The sequence below is a fragment of the Gopherus flavomarginatus genome, chromosome 5 (genome assembly GCF_025201925.1).
Source record: "Gopherus flavomarginatus isolate rGopFla2 chromosome 5, rGopFla2.mat.asm, whole genome shotgun sequence".
Lineage (NCBI taxonomy): Eukaryota > Metazoa > Chordata > Testudines > Testudinidae > Gopherus > Gopherus flavomarginatus.
This window is the reverse complement of record NC_066621.1, coordinates 138274872-138287437: the sequence shown is the minus strand read 5'-3', so window position 1 is coordinate 138287437 and position 12566 is coordinate 138274872. Positions and strand designations below refer to the sequence as shown.

The following is a 12566-nucleotide window of genomic DNA, read 5'->3' as shown; positions in this document are numbered from 1 at the left end:
TATAATAGCAACATACTAGCTATGTATTTTACTTGATTTGTCTTTAAATTTAAGTTACAGTACCTTCAGTAAACTTGCAAAGCTTTTAATAAAACCCGTAAACCAATGGGGTTTCATGCAGTGTCAGTTTGTGTGTTAAATTTACTCAGTTATTTAGAACTAAAAATGTATGCTGAAGAGCTAAAGCATTTCACTTTCACCACCCTGGGTATCCAAAATCCAACTTGTTACACAGCTGTCAGCAAATTAATTTACACCTCTAAAACCTCTCCTGCACACAAGGTCTAGTATATGTGATGATAGATACTAGCCTGTTTCAAGAACTCTTCCAAAGCCATCTCTCCCTGGGCCACAAGAAGTACATCTTTGACAATTGCTTCATTCTTCTGCAAGTCAACATCCCAGATCTGTCCCAGGGTTAGTTCAGAGACAACCCAGTTAACATGAAGTCTCTTCATCAGCTGCTTCCAGTGACGATCTTTAAGAGCCTCAGATTTCAGTTCAATCACCAACATGTTTATCTACAACGCGAAACAGCACATAAAGTTAATGGATGCACTTACCCTTGATAATGAATTTAAAAACATTAAGTACAGCTTACCTTCATGTAACCCTTTAGAAGTCTCTGAACATATTCATAAGAGGCATACTGCCGCAAACGAGCAGGGAAGTTTTTCAACTGGTTCAATAAGCCATCCAAATTTTGACGAAGCTGTCAATAAAATACAGAAGCCATGAAAGAATTCAATCGATCAGCAATATTATGATAAAACAGTCACTCTAGTAAACTGGGTATTACAACAGTTCTGTTTTACGTACAGTCTGTCATCTTAACATTTTATTAAACTTTTAAGAATAGGAGAATCCCCCTGAGATAATATTAATCATGCTTTCCTATGCTGCATATATTTAATTTTGCTATCAATATAGCTGTACACAAGGTAGGCAAACCTAGATGTATGAAAACATTCAATTGCCCCCTCAAAACCTCATCATTCCAACAGATTCTCCAAGCATTTGTTAATATATTCCACCTCAGCAGGTTACATGGAGTAACAGTACTGCTTTAAGCTTAATTCATGACTTGGTAAAATACTAGTTCTCTATCCCTTGATCATTGGAGTAGCACAGCATGAAGTAATTTTACACTAGATCACAGTCATCATGAAATCTGTGAGGAAGAATGTCATGATAAGAGGCAAAAGCCTTGTTTCAGACTTATGTATCCAAGAAGCATCAGCTTGGACAACAGCTTTTCATCAGTGAAGCGGGACAAGCATTTCAGAGAAGTGCTAATTTAGAGCAACTTAATTTCAAGAAAAAAAGATATAGCATCAATGCTTGTCCTCTGCAGATGTAGCCTATAATTAAATATATTTAAGGTACTGCAGTTTCTGCAATCCTGATAATTTTTCAAGTTTTGCTTTGTAAACCTTACCTTGTTGAAACTTCAGTTAAGAGGAAAAGTTATTTCTGCTGCTCTATGCTGCAAGTTAGATTAAGACAGAATTCATAACTGAGAATGTAGCCTCTATTTTTCATATGCCAAAAAGACCCAGGTACATAAGCACCATGCCATATATTCTGGCTCGTTTTCAAGTTGTTAGAGCATTTAAAATATATTTTTACCTCAAAGGCCAGCAGTCGAATAGTATAGCTGTAGTTACGATTTCTATATACTCAATAAAAAGAGGTACCTTGCGAGGCTGTACTGAAACCCATGGCTGTTCCTTCATCTGATCAATCTGGTCCCAGACCTTGGAAAGCTCAGACCAAACTCCTTTGAGGTCTTGTAACTCTTCTAAAGCTACCTACAGTACAAGGCGATACATCAAACTTTGATCAGTTATATAGAAAGGACAGATATTAATCATCATTAAGTTAGACAACTTGTTAAACAAATCATTGGGATAGAAACTTGGTCAGGGTACTGGTAACTGGACAGAGACTTGACCCTAGCTTGCCTAGCCCATCTCTGGTGGTCAAAAAGGAGTTACCATATGTTGGCTGCCCAGTAGCCTATAATTAAATATATTTAAGGTACTGCAGTTTCTGCAATCCTGATATGTTTACCATATGTTGGCTGCCCAGGGCTTATCTACACGGCAAGTTACTGCACAGCACACAAGAGCGAACCCCTACAGTATAGCAAACTTGCCTTGCGGTAACATCTCATGCGGACGCTGCTACAGTGCAGTGAAAGTCCCGGAGCGTGCCTTAGCATAATATGATTTATAACAGCATTTCTGAAACTGTAGGCTGTGGAAGTCCAGTGGCACAGAAGAGAAGGTCTCCATGCCTTGCCCTGACCCTGACAGCTGACTCTGCAGCTCCCATTGGCTGGGAACTGCAGCCAGTGGGAGCTGCAGGGGCAGTGCCTGCAGGCAGGGGCAGCGCACAGAGACCCCCCTTGGCCTTCCCGCCTTGGAGCTGCTGCCAGAGACAGATTTGCTGGTTGCTTTTGGGGGTTGCCTGAGGTAAGCACCCCCAGGCTGGAACCTGCACCCCTCAACCCCTCCTGCACCTCAACTTCCTGCCCCAACCCAGAACCTGCAATCACACTCCCTCTCAGAGCCTGCATCCTGTACCCCCTCCTACACCCAAACTTCCTAGAAGAGCCCACACTCTTTCCTGCACCCCAACCATTTGCTCCAGCCTGGTGAAAGTGAATGAGGGTGCAGAAGCATGAGTGATGGAGAGAAGAGGTAGAGTGGGGTGGATTTGGAGGTCCCTAAATTTTTTCTCCATCAAAATGGGAGTCCTTGGGTTTCAGAAGCTTGAGAACTGCTGAAATAGAAGCTACTCGTCACATAGACAAGCCCTTAGTCTCATCACTAGTTAGTTAAATGACCAGATTTCTACATCTTATAAAGCTGCCGTCAAGTGTCTGTAGTTGCAGTCCCAGTGGAAAAGCCAAGGGCTGAATGGGTACTGAGACTGAATTACTCACCCCTAAAATTGGACCATCCTAGTTAAGGTTAGGGCATAGTGATAGGGCAGCGTGAAGGGAGAACCACCGACTGCTGTGCCTTCTCTATGAATGAATTGAAGGACTTCTGCCTACAAGAAGTCTTCTGTCCAGAACCGTTTACAGCACCAAAATTCATGGATTTTTAGAAGAGAGTTTGTACCTGCACACGTTCTTCACTGCCGCTGAGTAGTCCTGTATCTGTTAGCTCAAGAGCTTCTTTGGCCTTTGCACATTTCTCACGATCATCTTTCAACCTACCAAATTTCCCTTCGTAAATGGTAAGTGCTTGAAGAGCCTCCTCTGGACGCAAGTTTCCCTAGAAAGAACCACATGAAGGACAACATGGCACAGATGTTAAGAGTTAGGGTTTAGCACTTAAAATCTGTGCAGAAACTACTTCTGATTGGCATCAGACACCATGCCATCTCTTCTGCTTTAAGGAATTTTCAGTTTCCTGGCAGACCTTTAACTCTGGGTATGAGAGTTACTGATCCCTTGCCTGGGTAAGCGTCTAAAGAATCTTCTTTGCTAAAAAAAAAAAAGAACAACAACAAAAAACACAAACACCTTTTTCTGCTGACACTAGCTAGTAACACTTATTTTAGGACACAGGCTCAACAAGGTTCTTCCTCTCACCCAATGCTCTATAAAGTATACACTCCTTATTGCTAGTTAACTTCTAAAAAACTCAAGTTACAAAAGAGGTGTCTCTGTTTTAAAATGCAAGTTATGTCAGGGAAAGTGATGGAATTTTAAACCAAAAGCAACAGACAAGGTACACTTTCTGCCAAGTCAGTAGGAAACCCTCTAGAGAGGATTCACATTTCTGCATCAAAAAATTGGTAAAGGCAACAACTAAGCATCCTGTAACAGGTTCAGTAAACCCTGAAATAGACTGAAGGGGAGGCAAACTTTCTATAGTGAGTTCAGCAAAAAAAAAAAAAAGAGAGAGACCTGAAAAAAAACAAACCACTCACTGTCACAGGCTTGGTTTTCTCCCAGTCAGTCAGCAGGTCAGTTGTACGGCTCTCCACTGCTCGATCCTCCTGAACTATCTTCATTTGCAAGTTTGCCACTTGTTGCTGAATGGCAGAATCCTTGCGACGCATTATGTCATTGAAAGCACCCCACTCTCCTTCAATGTTGTCAATGTATAACCAGGAGGAAGGGAACTGGAACCTCTGTTTCTCTAGCAAGCGCTGACCATTGCGGTAAAGCTACAATCCACACAACCATTGTTAGAAGGTAACCTACTTTAATTTCTCTGTTATCTAGCAGTTCAGTTAGAAATTCAGATAACCAGAAGTCAGCAATAGATCAGCCTAAAAAACCCTCAGAAGTATAAAGTAACTCAGTAAGGCTCACTATAGAATCTTGGTTTGAAAGTGTTTATCTAGAAGAGTATTAGGACAGGAAATTAGAAGCAGGGTTTCTCTTAGCAGGCTTAGACTGGTCATGATCAATTGTCCCCTCACTGTAAAAAAGCCTTTAAAGATTTCCAGAAACAAGATAATAAGCGACAAATTACCTCAACTTGTTTCTCAAACTGCTTGATTTTACGTTTCAGGGATTGTACATATGTGATGAATGTCACTGCATCTGATGTGCTAGCAGTGTCCACTGAATGCTGCTCTAACTCTTGACGGGACTGTTGGAGAGAAAAAAAACAGTATTTTAAAGGTGGATGTAGTAAGTTGATCCGTAATAAGGAATCATTATTTGGACTATTCTTACCTTAGAAATCTGAGAGTGGAACTCCGTCATGTTCTGACCTAGCATTTGGCCAAATTTACTGAGAACTTCCTTATGCCAAGAGTCATATTTCAAGTTCACCTTAGATTGTACCTACAATCAAGGAAGTATTACTATTAGTTATGAAGTCTCATTTTATCCTCCACAAGCCCATTCTGAAATTTTAGTTCTGCAAGTTACTTTTACAAGATGCATGAAAGTTTCAGGTTCTTACCTTCCCATAGTCTATGATAACAGGTCCAAATTCCTTCCTGGTTTCTGCATTGTCAAAGGTTCCTCTAGCCTTCCTTATCTGAACTAAGAGGGCTTGCCACTTATTTAAGTCTTCTCCAAGACGGTTGTATATGTTTTCTGCTTGCATATCCCATAAGCACTGGTACTGCAGCCACACCTATTAATAAGTACATTTAAAAAACCTCCATGTAACAGTGAATTTTCAGAATGTAGATACGTTCCTTATTTATGTAACTGAATTAATGGGGATTATAGAAAACAGGTAATATTGTTGGATTTAGAAGAGCTCTTCTATATCTTTAATCAAAAGTAACTCCCATCAAATGTATTATTTTACAGTTTCAAACTGAAAAATCAGAATTCATATCCTACCTTAACATACTGTTCAACTTCTGTCACAATGCCCATAACAGCCGAATAAGACTCTTCCAGCGCTACAGGACCATCGGGCATCCGTGTTAAGGCATTCCGATAGAACTTCTCTTCCTCAGACAACTCATAGTGTACACCCACCTGACAAGAGACAGAATTGAACACAAGTTGCATATATTGAGTTCAGAATACATAGAGCAATTTTTGAAAATGAAAACTGGCATTCATAACTATTAAAGATTACATGATCTGTATACAACTGCAATGCAACAGTTAGAGCCATCTTAGATTTATAAATACATTTATTATGCTTACCTGGTATCTTTGACTTTGAATTCTGGGTAGGGATAGTATTACCATTTTCCAGGAAAACATTTCTTGATAGAGTTTATATCTGCACTCTTCAATTGGTGGATTCAAATAGATCACCTGGTTGGTTATCCTCAGTTCATGTACAACATTCTACAGGCATAGAAAGACACCATTCAGTTTCCATTTTGCTAAATAAGAGCTGGCAAGGCAAGATAAACACAAAATACATTTTAGACAAAGCCTGCGACCTATTCTTTGGAGTGATAGTTCCTATTGTATTCTATTGAAGGTTATTAACAAGCAGGGTGCGAGGAAGATGGACCTGTGAAATGGAGCACAGCCACACCAAGCAAGGCATCCAGCGCAGAGTCTTGCACTAAGCCATAATGGGAAGAGAGGTACGTATCTAACTCCACAGGACCGCCATACATATGTCCGTAACTGGTACATCATGAAGCACAGTTGTAGTTGATGCTTGCACTCTTGGGAGTGGGCTTGTACCCCAAGGAATGGGGACAGTTCAGATAACTGATAGTGTTAATGCACCCCCAAACCCACTTAGGAATCTGCTGAATGGAGATCGCTTGCCTTTTAATCCTTCCTGCTATAGTGACAGAATGTCTACGGGACTTACTGAATCATCTCTTCCTCTGAAGGTAGAAGGCCAGGGCCCAGCTGACATCAAGGGAGTGACAGCACCATTCCTCCACTGAGGTGTGAGGTTTCAGAAAGAAAGCAGGTAAGTGTATGGGTTGGTTGAGATGAAAATGGGATACAACCTTTGGCAGAAACTTGGGGTGCAAGCACAGGGAAACATTGTCCTTACAGAACATGGAGAAGGAGGAGAGGTCTGTCACCATGACCCTCAGTTCTCCAACCCAGAAGTAATAGCTACCAAGAAAGTGACCTTCATAGAGAGGAGAGACAGGAAGGAGGTGGCCAGAGATTCAAAGGGAAATTTTGTCAACACTGTGAGGAGAAGGTTGATGTCTCATTGGGGGAAGCAATGGATTGAAGGGGAGGATAACTCCATTGGAGGTCCTTCCAAAACCTGGTAGTCAAGGGTGAGTAAAGAGAGTGCCCCCTCCATAGGAGGGTGAAAAGCACTGATAGCAGTTATGTGCACCTTGATGAAGTTGAGAGTGAGGCCTGACGTCTGCAGGGAGAGAAGATAGTCCTTAAGAAGAGGGATGTCCACAACTTCAGGAGCAAGACCCCTCTGTCAGGTCCAGGAGGTGAAACACTTCCACTTGGCCCTATAGGACTGCCTTGTGGACTCTTCTCTGCTCTTCATGAGTATGTCTTATACTGCCGATGAACATTCATGCTCTAGTGAAGATGCCCAACCAAAATACAAGCTCGGATGTGAAAAGTCTCTGGAATGGGATGCTGGGTCCTGCAGCCATGTCATTTGAGGAGTTCTGGAAAAGCTGGCCACGGAAGTAGGGGGATACGCTGACATGTGGAGAAGAAGGGAAACCAGAACTGGCAAGGCTGGAAGAGGCCAGAGTGACCGTCATTCTCTCCCATCTGATCTCATGTAGGACACATGGCAGAAGCTCTGGGGAGGAAAGGCATAACTGATCTGATCCAACCTGCAGAGGACTAGGGCATCACCTTGGGAAAAAGTCACAGAGCCCTTCACTTTCCCAGAGGAATATTGGGTGCATTTGCTGTTGGCATGGGAGGCGATGTACAAGTCACCATATGATCAAGAAAAGAAAGGCATGTCCTGGTCAGAAGAGAAGGACTGGAAATTACTGTGGAAGTCAGGTCTTGTATGGCCTGGAATAGGTTCTCCGGGAGGTGGGCACGTGCTGATATTGCACTGATACAGGCCCCAGTGAATTCTAGAGACTGTGTGGGATCCAACTGATTTTTTCATGTTTACACTCACATCAGGGAGGAGTGAAGTGTAAGCAGCATGGAGGTCTAGGAATGACCCTCCCCTTTGGCTGCTAGCAGCACGATCAAATCGTGAAGGGAATATAAAGCCCTCTTGGCGGTGGAGGTGATCCACCGCTCCTCAGAAAAAAAAAAACTTTGGTGAAAACTTCTGAAGCAGTGGTGAGTCCAAAAGGTAGAACCTTGAATCTGAGGAAACGTCTGTACATAGGATGGATATCCATGTGGAAGTAAGCATCTTGCATATCCAAAGCTGTAAACCAAATTCCTCTTTCTAACAAATGAATGATGGCTGTGACGGTGACTATATGAAACTCTGGCTTGTGTATGAAGCGGTTGAGATGGAGGTCTAAGACAGGTCTCCACATGCCCCTCTTGGGGACTAGAAAATAGGTGGAATAGAACCCTGCACCATGATAGGTCATAGGAACAGGTTCTCTCACTTCCCTTTGCAGGAGAGAGTCTACTTCTAGGCTGAGTAAGACTTGCACTTGGTTGCTGGTGCATAGATACCCAGTGATCATGGGGCAGCTCTGGAGTCTGAGGGAAATCTGTCTTGAGGGGCAGGTAAGCAAGTGGCTGGAGTGTGCTAAACAGTCCAGGCCAGTTGAAGAAAAGCAGCACTGCTTGTTAAGTAACAAGGCGTGTAAGATATCACCCAGCTGGTGCTGGTGCTATTTGTTCTGTACAGTGGAATGTGGAGGGTATTAGCCACTGTAGGTAACAGTTCTTGGCACTCACAGTAGTCATAAGGGAGATGCAGACACTACAGCATCTGGAGATGATGAAAGGAACTGATCTGGTTCCAGCGGTACTGTCAGAGTTGGACTAAGAAGAGCACCTGCCAACACTGAGTTATGGGAAGGGCAGATCGTGCACTCCAAGTCCTCAAAGCCAAAAAAAAATCAAAGCCCAGTTTGAATGGTGGTGCCCTCAGAACTGGTGGATCCACAGGAGCCGTAGGGGAATGGGCAAGAACATGACCTAAAAGAGGAAAGTAATGTAGAAAGGCGAACTCCCTTGGTACCAAAAGTTCTCTTGACTTCAGCGAAGCAAGGGCGTATGTGTGGACTAACTTTCAAAAAGTCCAGCTTCTCATGCATGGCATGTGCATATAACCCCCAGGGAAATACAAATCAGGACCATAACTAGAAGTATTTACCACAAGAGTATTTTTATTTCTAATCAAGGTTCTGTATTCTCAATTTTAACAAAAAGCATAATGAGTAACAGTCAAATATAACTTACTTTGATCTTAGGCTCCCCTCCAGGCTTGTGACTGACTTGAGGCGCATCTGTATCCATGTCAACTTCTGCTTTATCATCAGCTTGTCCAAGGAGAACTTGGGTCCAAGCTCTCAGCCCAGCCTGTAGACGAACTCCTAGTATTCGTTCAATCTAACGGACAAAGAAGCCATATTGAAAACAAATACAAAGAAAACTGGCAGAAAGACACTTACATCATGTGGTCTCTCCCATTGTCAAGAAATCCCTGAAACTTTCAGATACAGCAGGACTCTTAAATTTTTTTTTTTTTTTAAACAAACACTTCTAAAGCAAAGGAAGTTTAAGTCAACATGTTAGACTACAGTTTAGAGTATTTAAAATTTACGTTTAAGAGGACCTAAATATCAGATTTACTGCCATGTTGTCCTAAAACAGACAACTTCATCTTAGCATTATGATTACTATTGTCCATATTAAGGTGCTCATGTTCACCCACATCTGAAAACCTGTTCCCTATCCTGTCACATTCAACCACCAATTAAGCCTTTAGCTATTATCCTGTCAGCTGAAGACCTAGCAAGTCTCCATTAATTCCAGTCATCAGTAGCTAAGCACTTTTATCTGTCTGCCTAAGAGCCTGCCAGATGTCCTAAAGGGCATTTGGAAGAGATATTCAAGGAACTGGCAAATAGATTGGAAATTCTCACTCTAGGTCACTTGAGACTGGTAGACCACGTTGTTAGTGACAAATTACTTTGCCACTTAACACTTTGAAGACTGTTCACTTTGAGTGAAGGACCTACCTCCATATCCAACTTATTGACCCAGATGGGCAAATTGGAATAGGAATGAAGATTCAAGTCATCCACAGCTTTTTGAACTCTGTTCAAGATTTCTGAAAAAGTCTTATGATCATACATGCAGGTTTCCAAGGATCGAACTTCCAGGTCTATTTTTTCTTCAATAATGAGCAGATCATCCACCTATGGGAAAATTTAATTTTAGTACTTTGCTGATACCAGTCTGCCATGTCGATGGAAGTGATCCCTCTCTCACAAACAGAGCTACATCCATTCTTGGGAGGGGGCGAGTCATTACTCTATTTTCATTCACTGAAACTTACTGAAGTCTGAGAACTTGCCTGATAATGGAGATGTCAGAATTTGGCTAATTCCCTTAATCGAAAAGGGAGATACTAAGAAACATGCATGCAGGGTTTTAAAAAGGTAACTGATGCTATATTAGAATATAAAGCATTAATAAGAAGTGTGTTCATGTTATAATCACTGAAGAGTTTCAGTAGCTACTTTACTAATTTAGCATTGTTGATAAGATATGGTTTCTCTACCAACCCCCAAAAGAGAACATTTGCCACATTACGAGGTAATAATCTGAGAGCATACATCTTGTCAATTGTTTCTCTGGTAAGTGACTTCAATACCATAAGACATTATGCAACTATTGCTTAGATTCCACACAGTTAGATTTTCCAAGACGACAGCTGTTGTCCTGAATAGTATACAATGCAAAACTACGCCACCAATATGTGCAGTCTCTCACTTGGAAAGAAGAGCATAATGAGCAGTACAAACCTTTTCTTGGAAGCTGAAGACAGTCTCTGCTAGGCGTTGTACATAGGGGTCAAGTTTGTATGACTCCCACACCAGGGCGATACCTTCTCCAATCAAAGCCTGCACTTCCTTCTTTAGACCGGCTACCAGCAGAGAAATAGTGTTACGCTCTTCCACCTTCTCACAGGTCCGTTCATACGTACGGACACTTTCAATCAGAGAAATAGCAAAAGGATAGAGTTGATTTGCTTGGTGAGCTTTGTTGACAATTGCAAGTGGAACACGGAATCCAAACCACTTAAGGTTGCGGACTTCTTTGGAGAGTGTAATTATTTCTGGGAGAAAGTTGACTTTCAGTTTGAGGACATTTCCAGTTCGGCCTCTAACACGAGTGCTTTCAATAGTGAAGATACGGCCACACACACCAAGGTTGCGCTGCTGAACCTTCCTTGCCCAGTCATCAAATATTTCTTGAGTGTTGAGCTTCATACGGAAGCTGTCTCCATCTTGCTTCAGCTTCTGGCCTTCAACATGGTTCTCCCAACCTTTGCCAAGCACATCTTCAACACGCTTCATGTAGGCTGTGAGCTGTCGATCAATCTGTTTGGCCCAGATTATAGACCCAGACACAGGAGGTAAGTCACGAACATGACTCATTTTGCAAGCCTGACTTTGTGGATATTGGACCTTGAATTTGTCATGAAGAGACTCGATATCATCTTTTACACGCTGGATCAATTGTGTTTGATATTCACGAATAGCACCCCGAATGTGAGGTCTGACAAACAAAGCATTGAATCTGGAGAAGATCCTGAACATTTCATTAGCATTCTTTGCTGTGCCAAGCTGGTCTCGTAGACGAGCAGTTATTCTTGTTTCAACCCTATCAATTCTTTCATCATACCGTTTCATTGCCGCCTCCCAAGCTTCCGTACCTTCTTTGGAAACATCTAAGCCATCTACTTCTTTAACATTCTCATAAGCAAGATTTACTTCTTCAATAGCATTAGCATCTGCAGCATCAAAAAGGACTTCTGCTACCTTCATATCCTGGGGTTCAGGTACATCTCCTTGATTCTGCTGAGCAACAGCAGTGACCTGCATGAAGTCACATAGATTAGTTAACTCTACAAGACTTACTGATCTATGGTTTCTTTGTGTCCTATACATGTTGAGAGTTATGCATTTTGTGTACACACTAAAAAGACATATGCAATTAATTTTTTGCACCGTACTTACAGTTGACTAAATCCTTTGGAACCTAACAGTGGTAATATGGTTTTTGTAGGGTATTAGTCTGCAAATGAGACGAGGAGAGTATACCTTATACTGCACAATGTTTAGCAATAATAAGAGATTTTCCACTTTAAACTTGTGCTGCGGTTATTTGCCAGATTCAAAAAAAAAAAAAACCCAAACAATCCAAACTCAAAGCAAGTTATTGTATGCAGTATCCATTTTTTCCCCCATCACATGGAAAAACAAGCCAGAATTAGAGTGCTTTTGTTCATGGATTTAAGTCTGTACACTTTAGCCTTATTACTAGCAAAAAGTGGATGAAATGATAAAGAAATGGGAAACTGCTATATCTTTACCAGATGTATAGGCAGTTACCCTAATTAGAAAGGAGTGGAACACTACCTGAGGTCTTAGGACTCTCACAATAACTGCTCTCAGCTGTTCATGCTGGCGCCTGAACTTCCTCATTTGATCAAGACGAGCTTGCAGTTTCCTGTGAGCAGGATTGATACGCCACACCATCTTCAAATTCTCTTCTCTCTTTCTCTTCACAATGTCTCTCAGCAACACTTGTAGTTTCTCATACTCATCATCCCAAGTTTGGAAGACTTCAAAACATGCAACCATAACCTGAAAGTTTAAGAATGTAAACTTCTTTGACTCTCAAACGACATGCTCTTATATCTGCATTCAGTGTGTTACGTTAGCTATTACTACATTTGACACTCTAAACCAGGAGCGGCCAATCTGTGGCTCCAGAGCCACATGTGGCTCCTTCAAAAGAGAATATGTGGCTCATTGTATAGGCACTGACTCTGGAAAGTTGGCACCTGTAGCTCCATCCCCAATGTGCTGGGGAGTGCTCACTGCTCAACCCCTGGCTCTACCATAGGCCCTGCCCCACTCCACCCCTTCCCGTCCCCTCCTCTGAGCCTGGAGTGCCCTCGTCTCTTCCCCCCCCCCTCCCCCAACAGCCTCCTGCA

At 42.1% G+C, this 12566-nt stretch overlaps 1 protein-coding gene across 4 annotated transcripts in view; it reads right to left on the bottom strand.

The window, feature by feature from the left end:
• The window catches only part of DYNC1H1 (dynein cytoplasmic 1 heavy chain 1), a 145935-nt gene that overhangs the window by 111316 nt on the left and 22053 nt on the right, over window positions 1-12566 (bottom strand). For 3 of the 4 annotated variants that reach the window (XM_050954073.1, XM_050954074.1, XM_050954072.1), the window contains exons 7-20: window positions 11986-12213; window positions 10366-11442; window positions 9577-9756; window positions 8795-8944; window positions 5645-5791; window positions 5330-5470; window positions 4938-5114; window positions 4706-4816; window positions 4500-4619; window positions 3949-4188; window positions 3132-3287; window positions 1698-1811; window positions 602-712; window positions 312-521 (exon numbers count right to left, since the gene is read on the bottom strand). In XM_050954073.1, the coding sequence (XP_050810030.1) occupies window positions 312-521; window positions 602-712; window positions 1698-1811; window positions 3132-3287; window positions 3949-4188; window positions 4500-4619; window positions 4706-4816; window positions 4938-5114; window positions 5330-5470; window positions 5645-5791; window positions 8795-8944; window positions 9577-9756; window positions 10366-11442; window positions 11986-12213 (3162 nt within the window). The remainder of the gene's footprint in view (window positions 1-311; window positions 522-601; window positions 713-1697; window positions 1812-3131; window positions 3288-3948; window positions 4189-4499; window positions 4620-4705; window positions 4817-4937; window positions 5115-5329; window positions 5471-5644; window positions 5792-8794; window positions 8945-9576; window positions 9757-10365; window positions 11443-11985; window positions 12214-12566) is intronic. The other variant, XM_050954075.1, reaches the window with a different exon arrangement.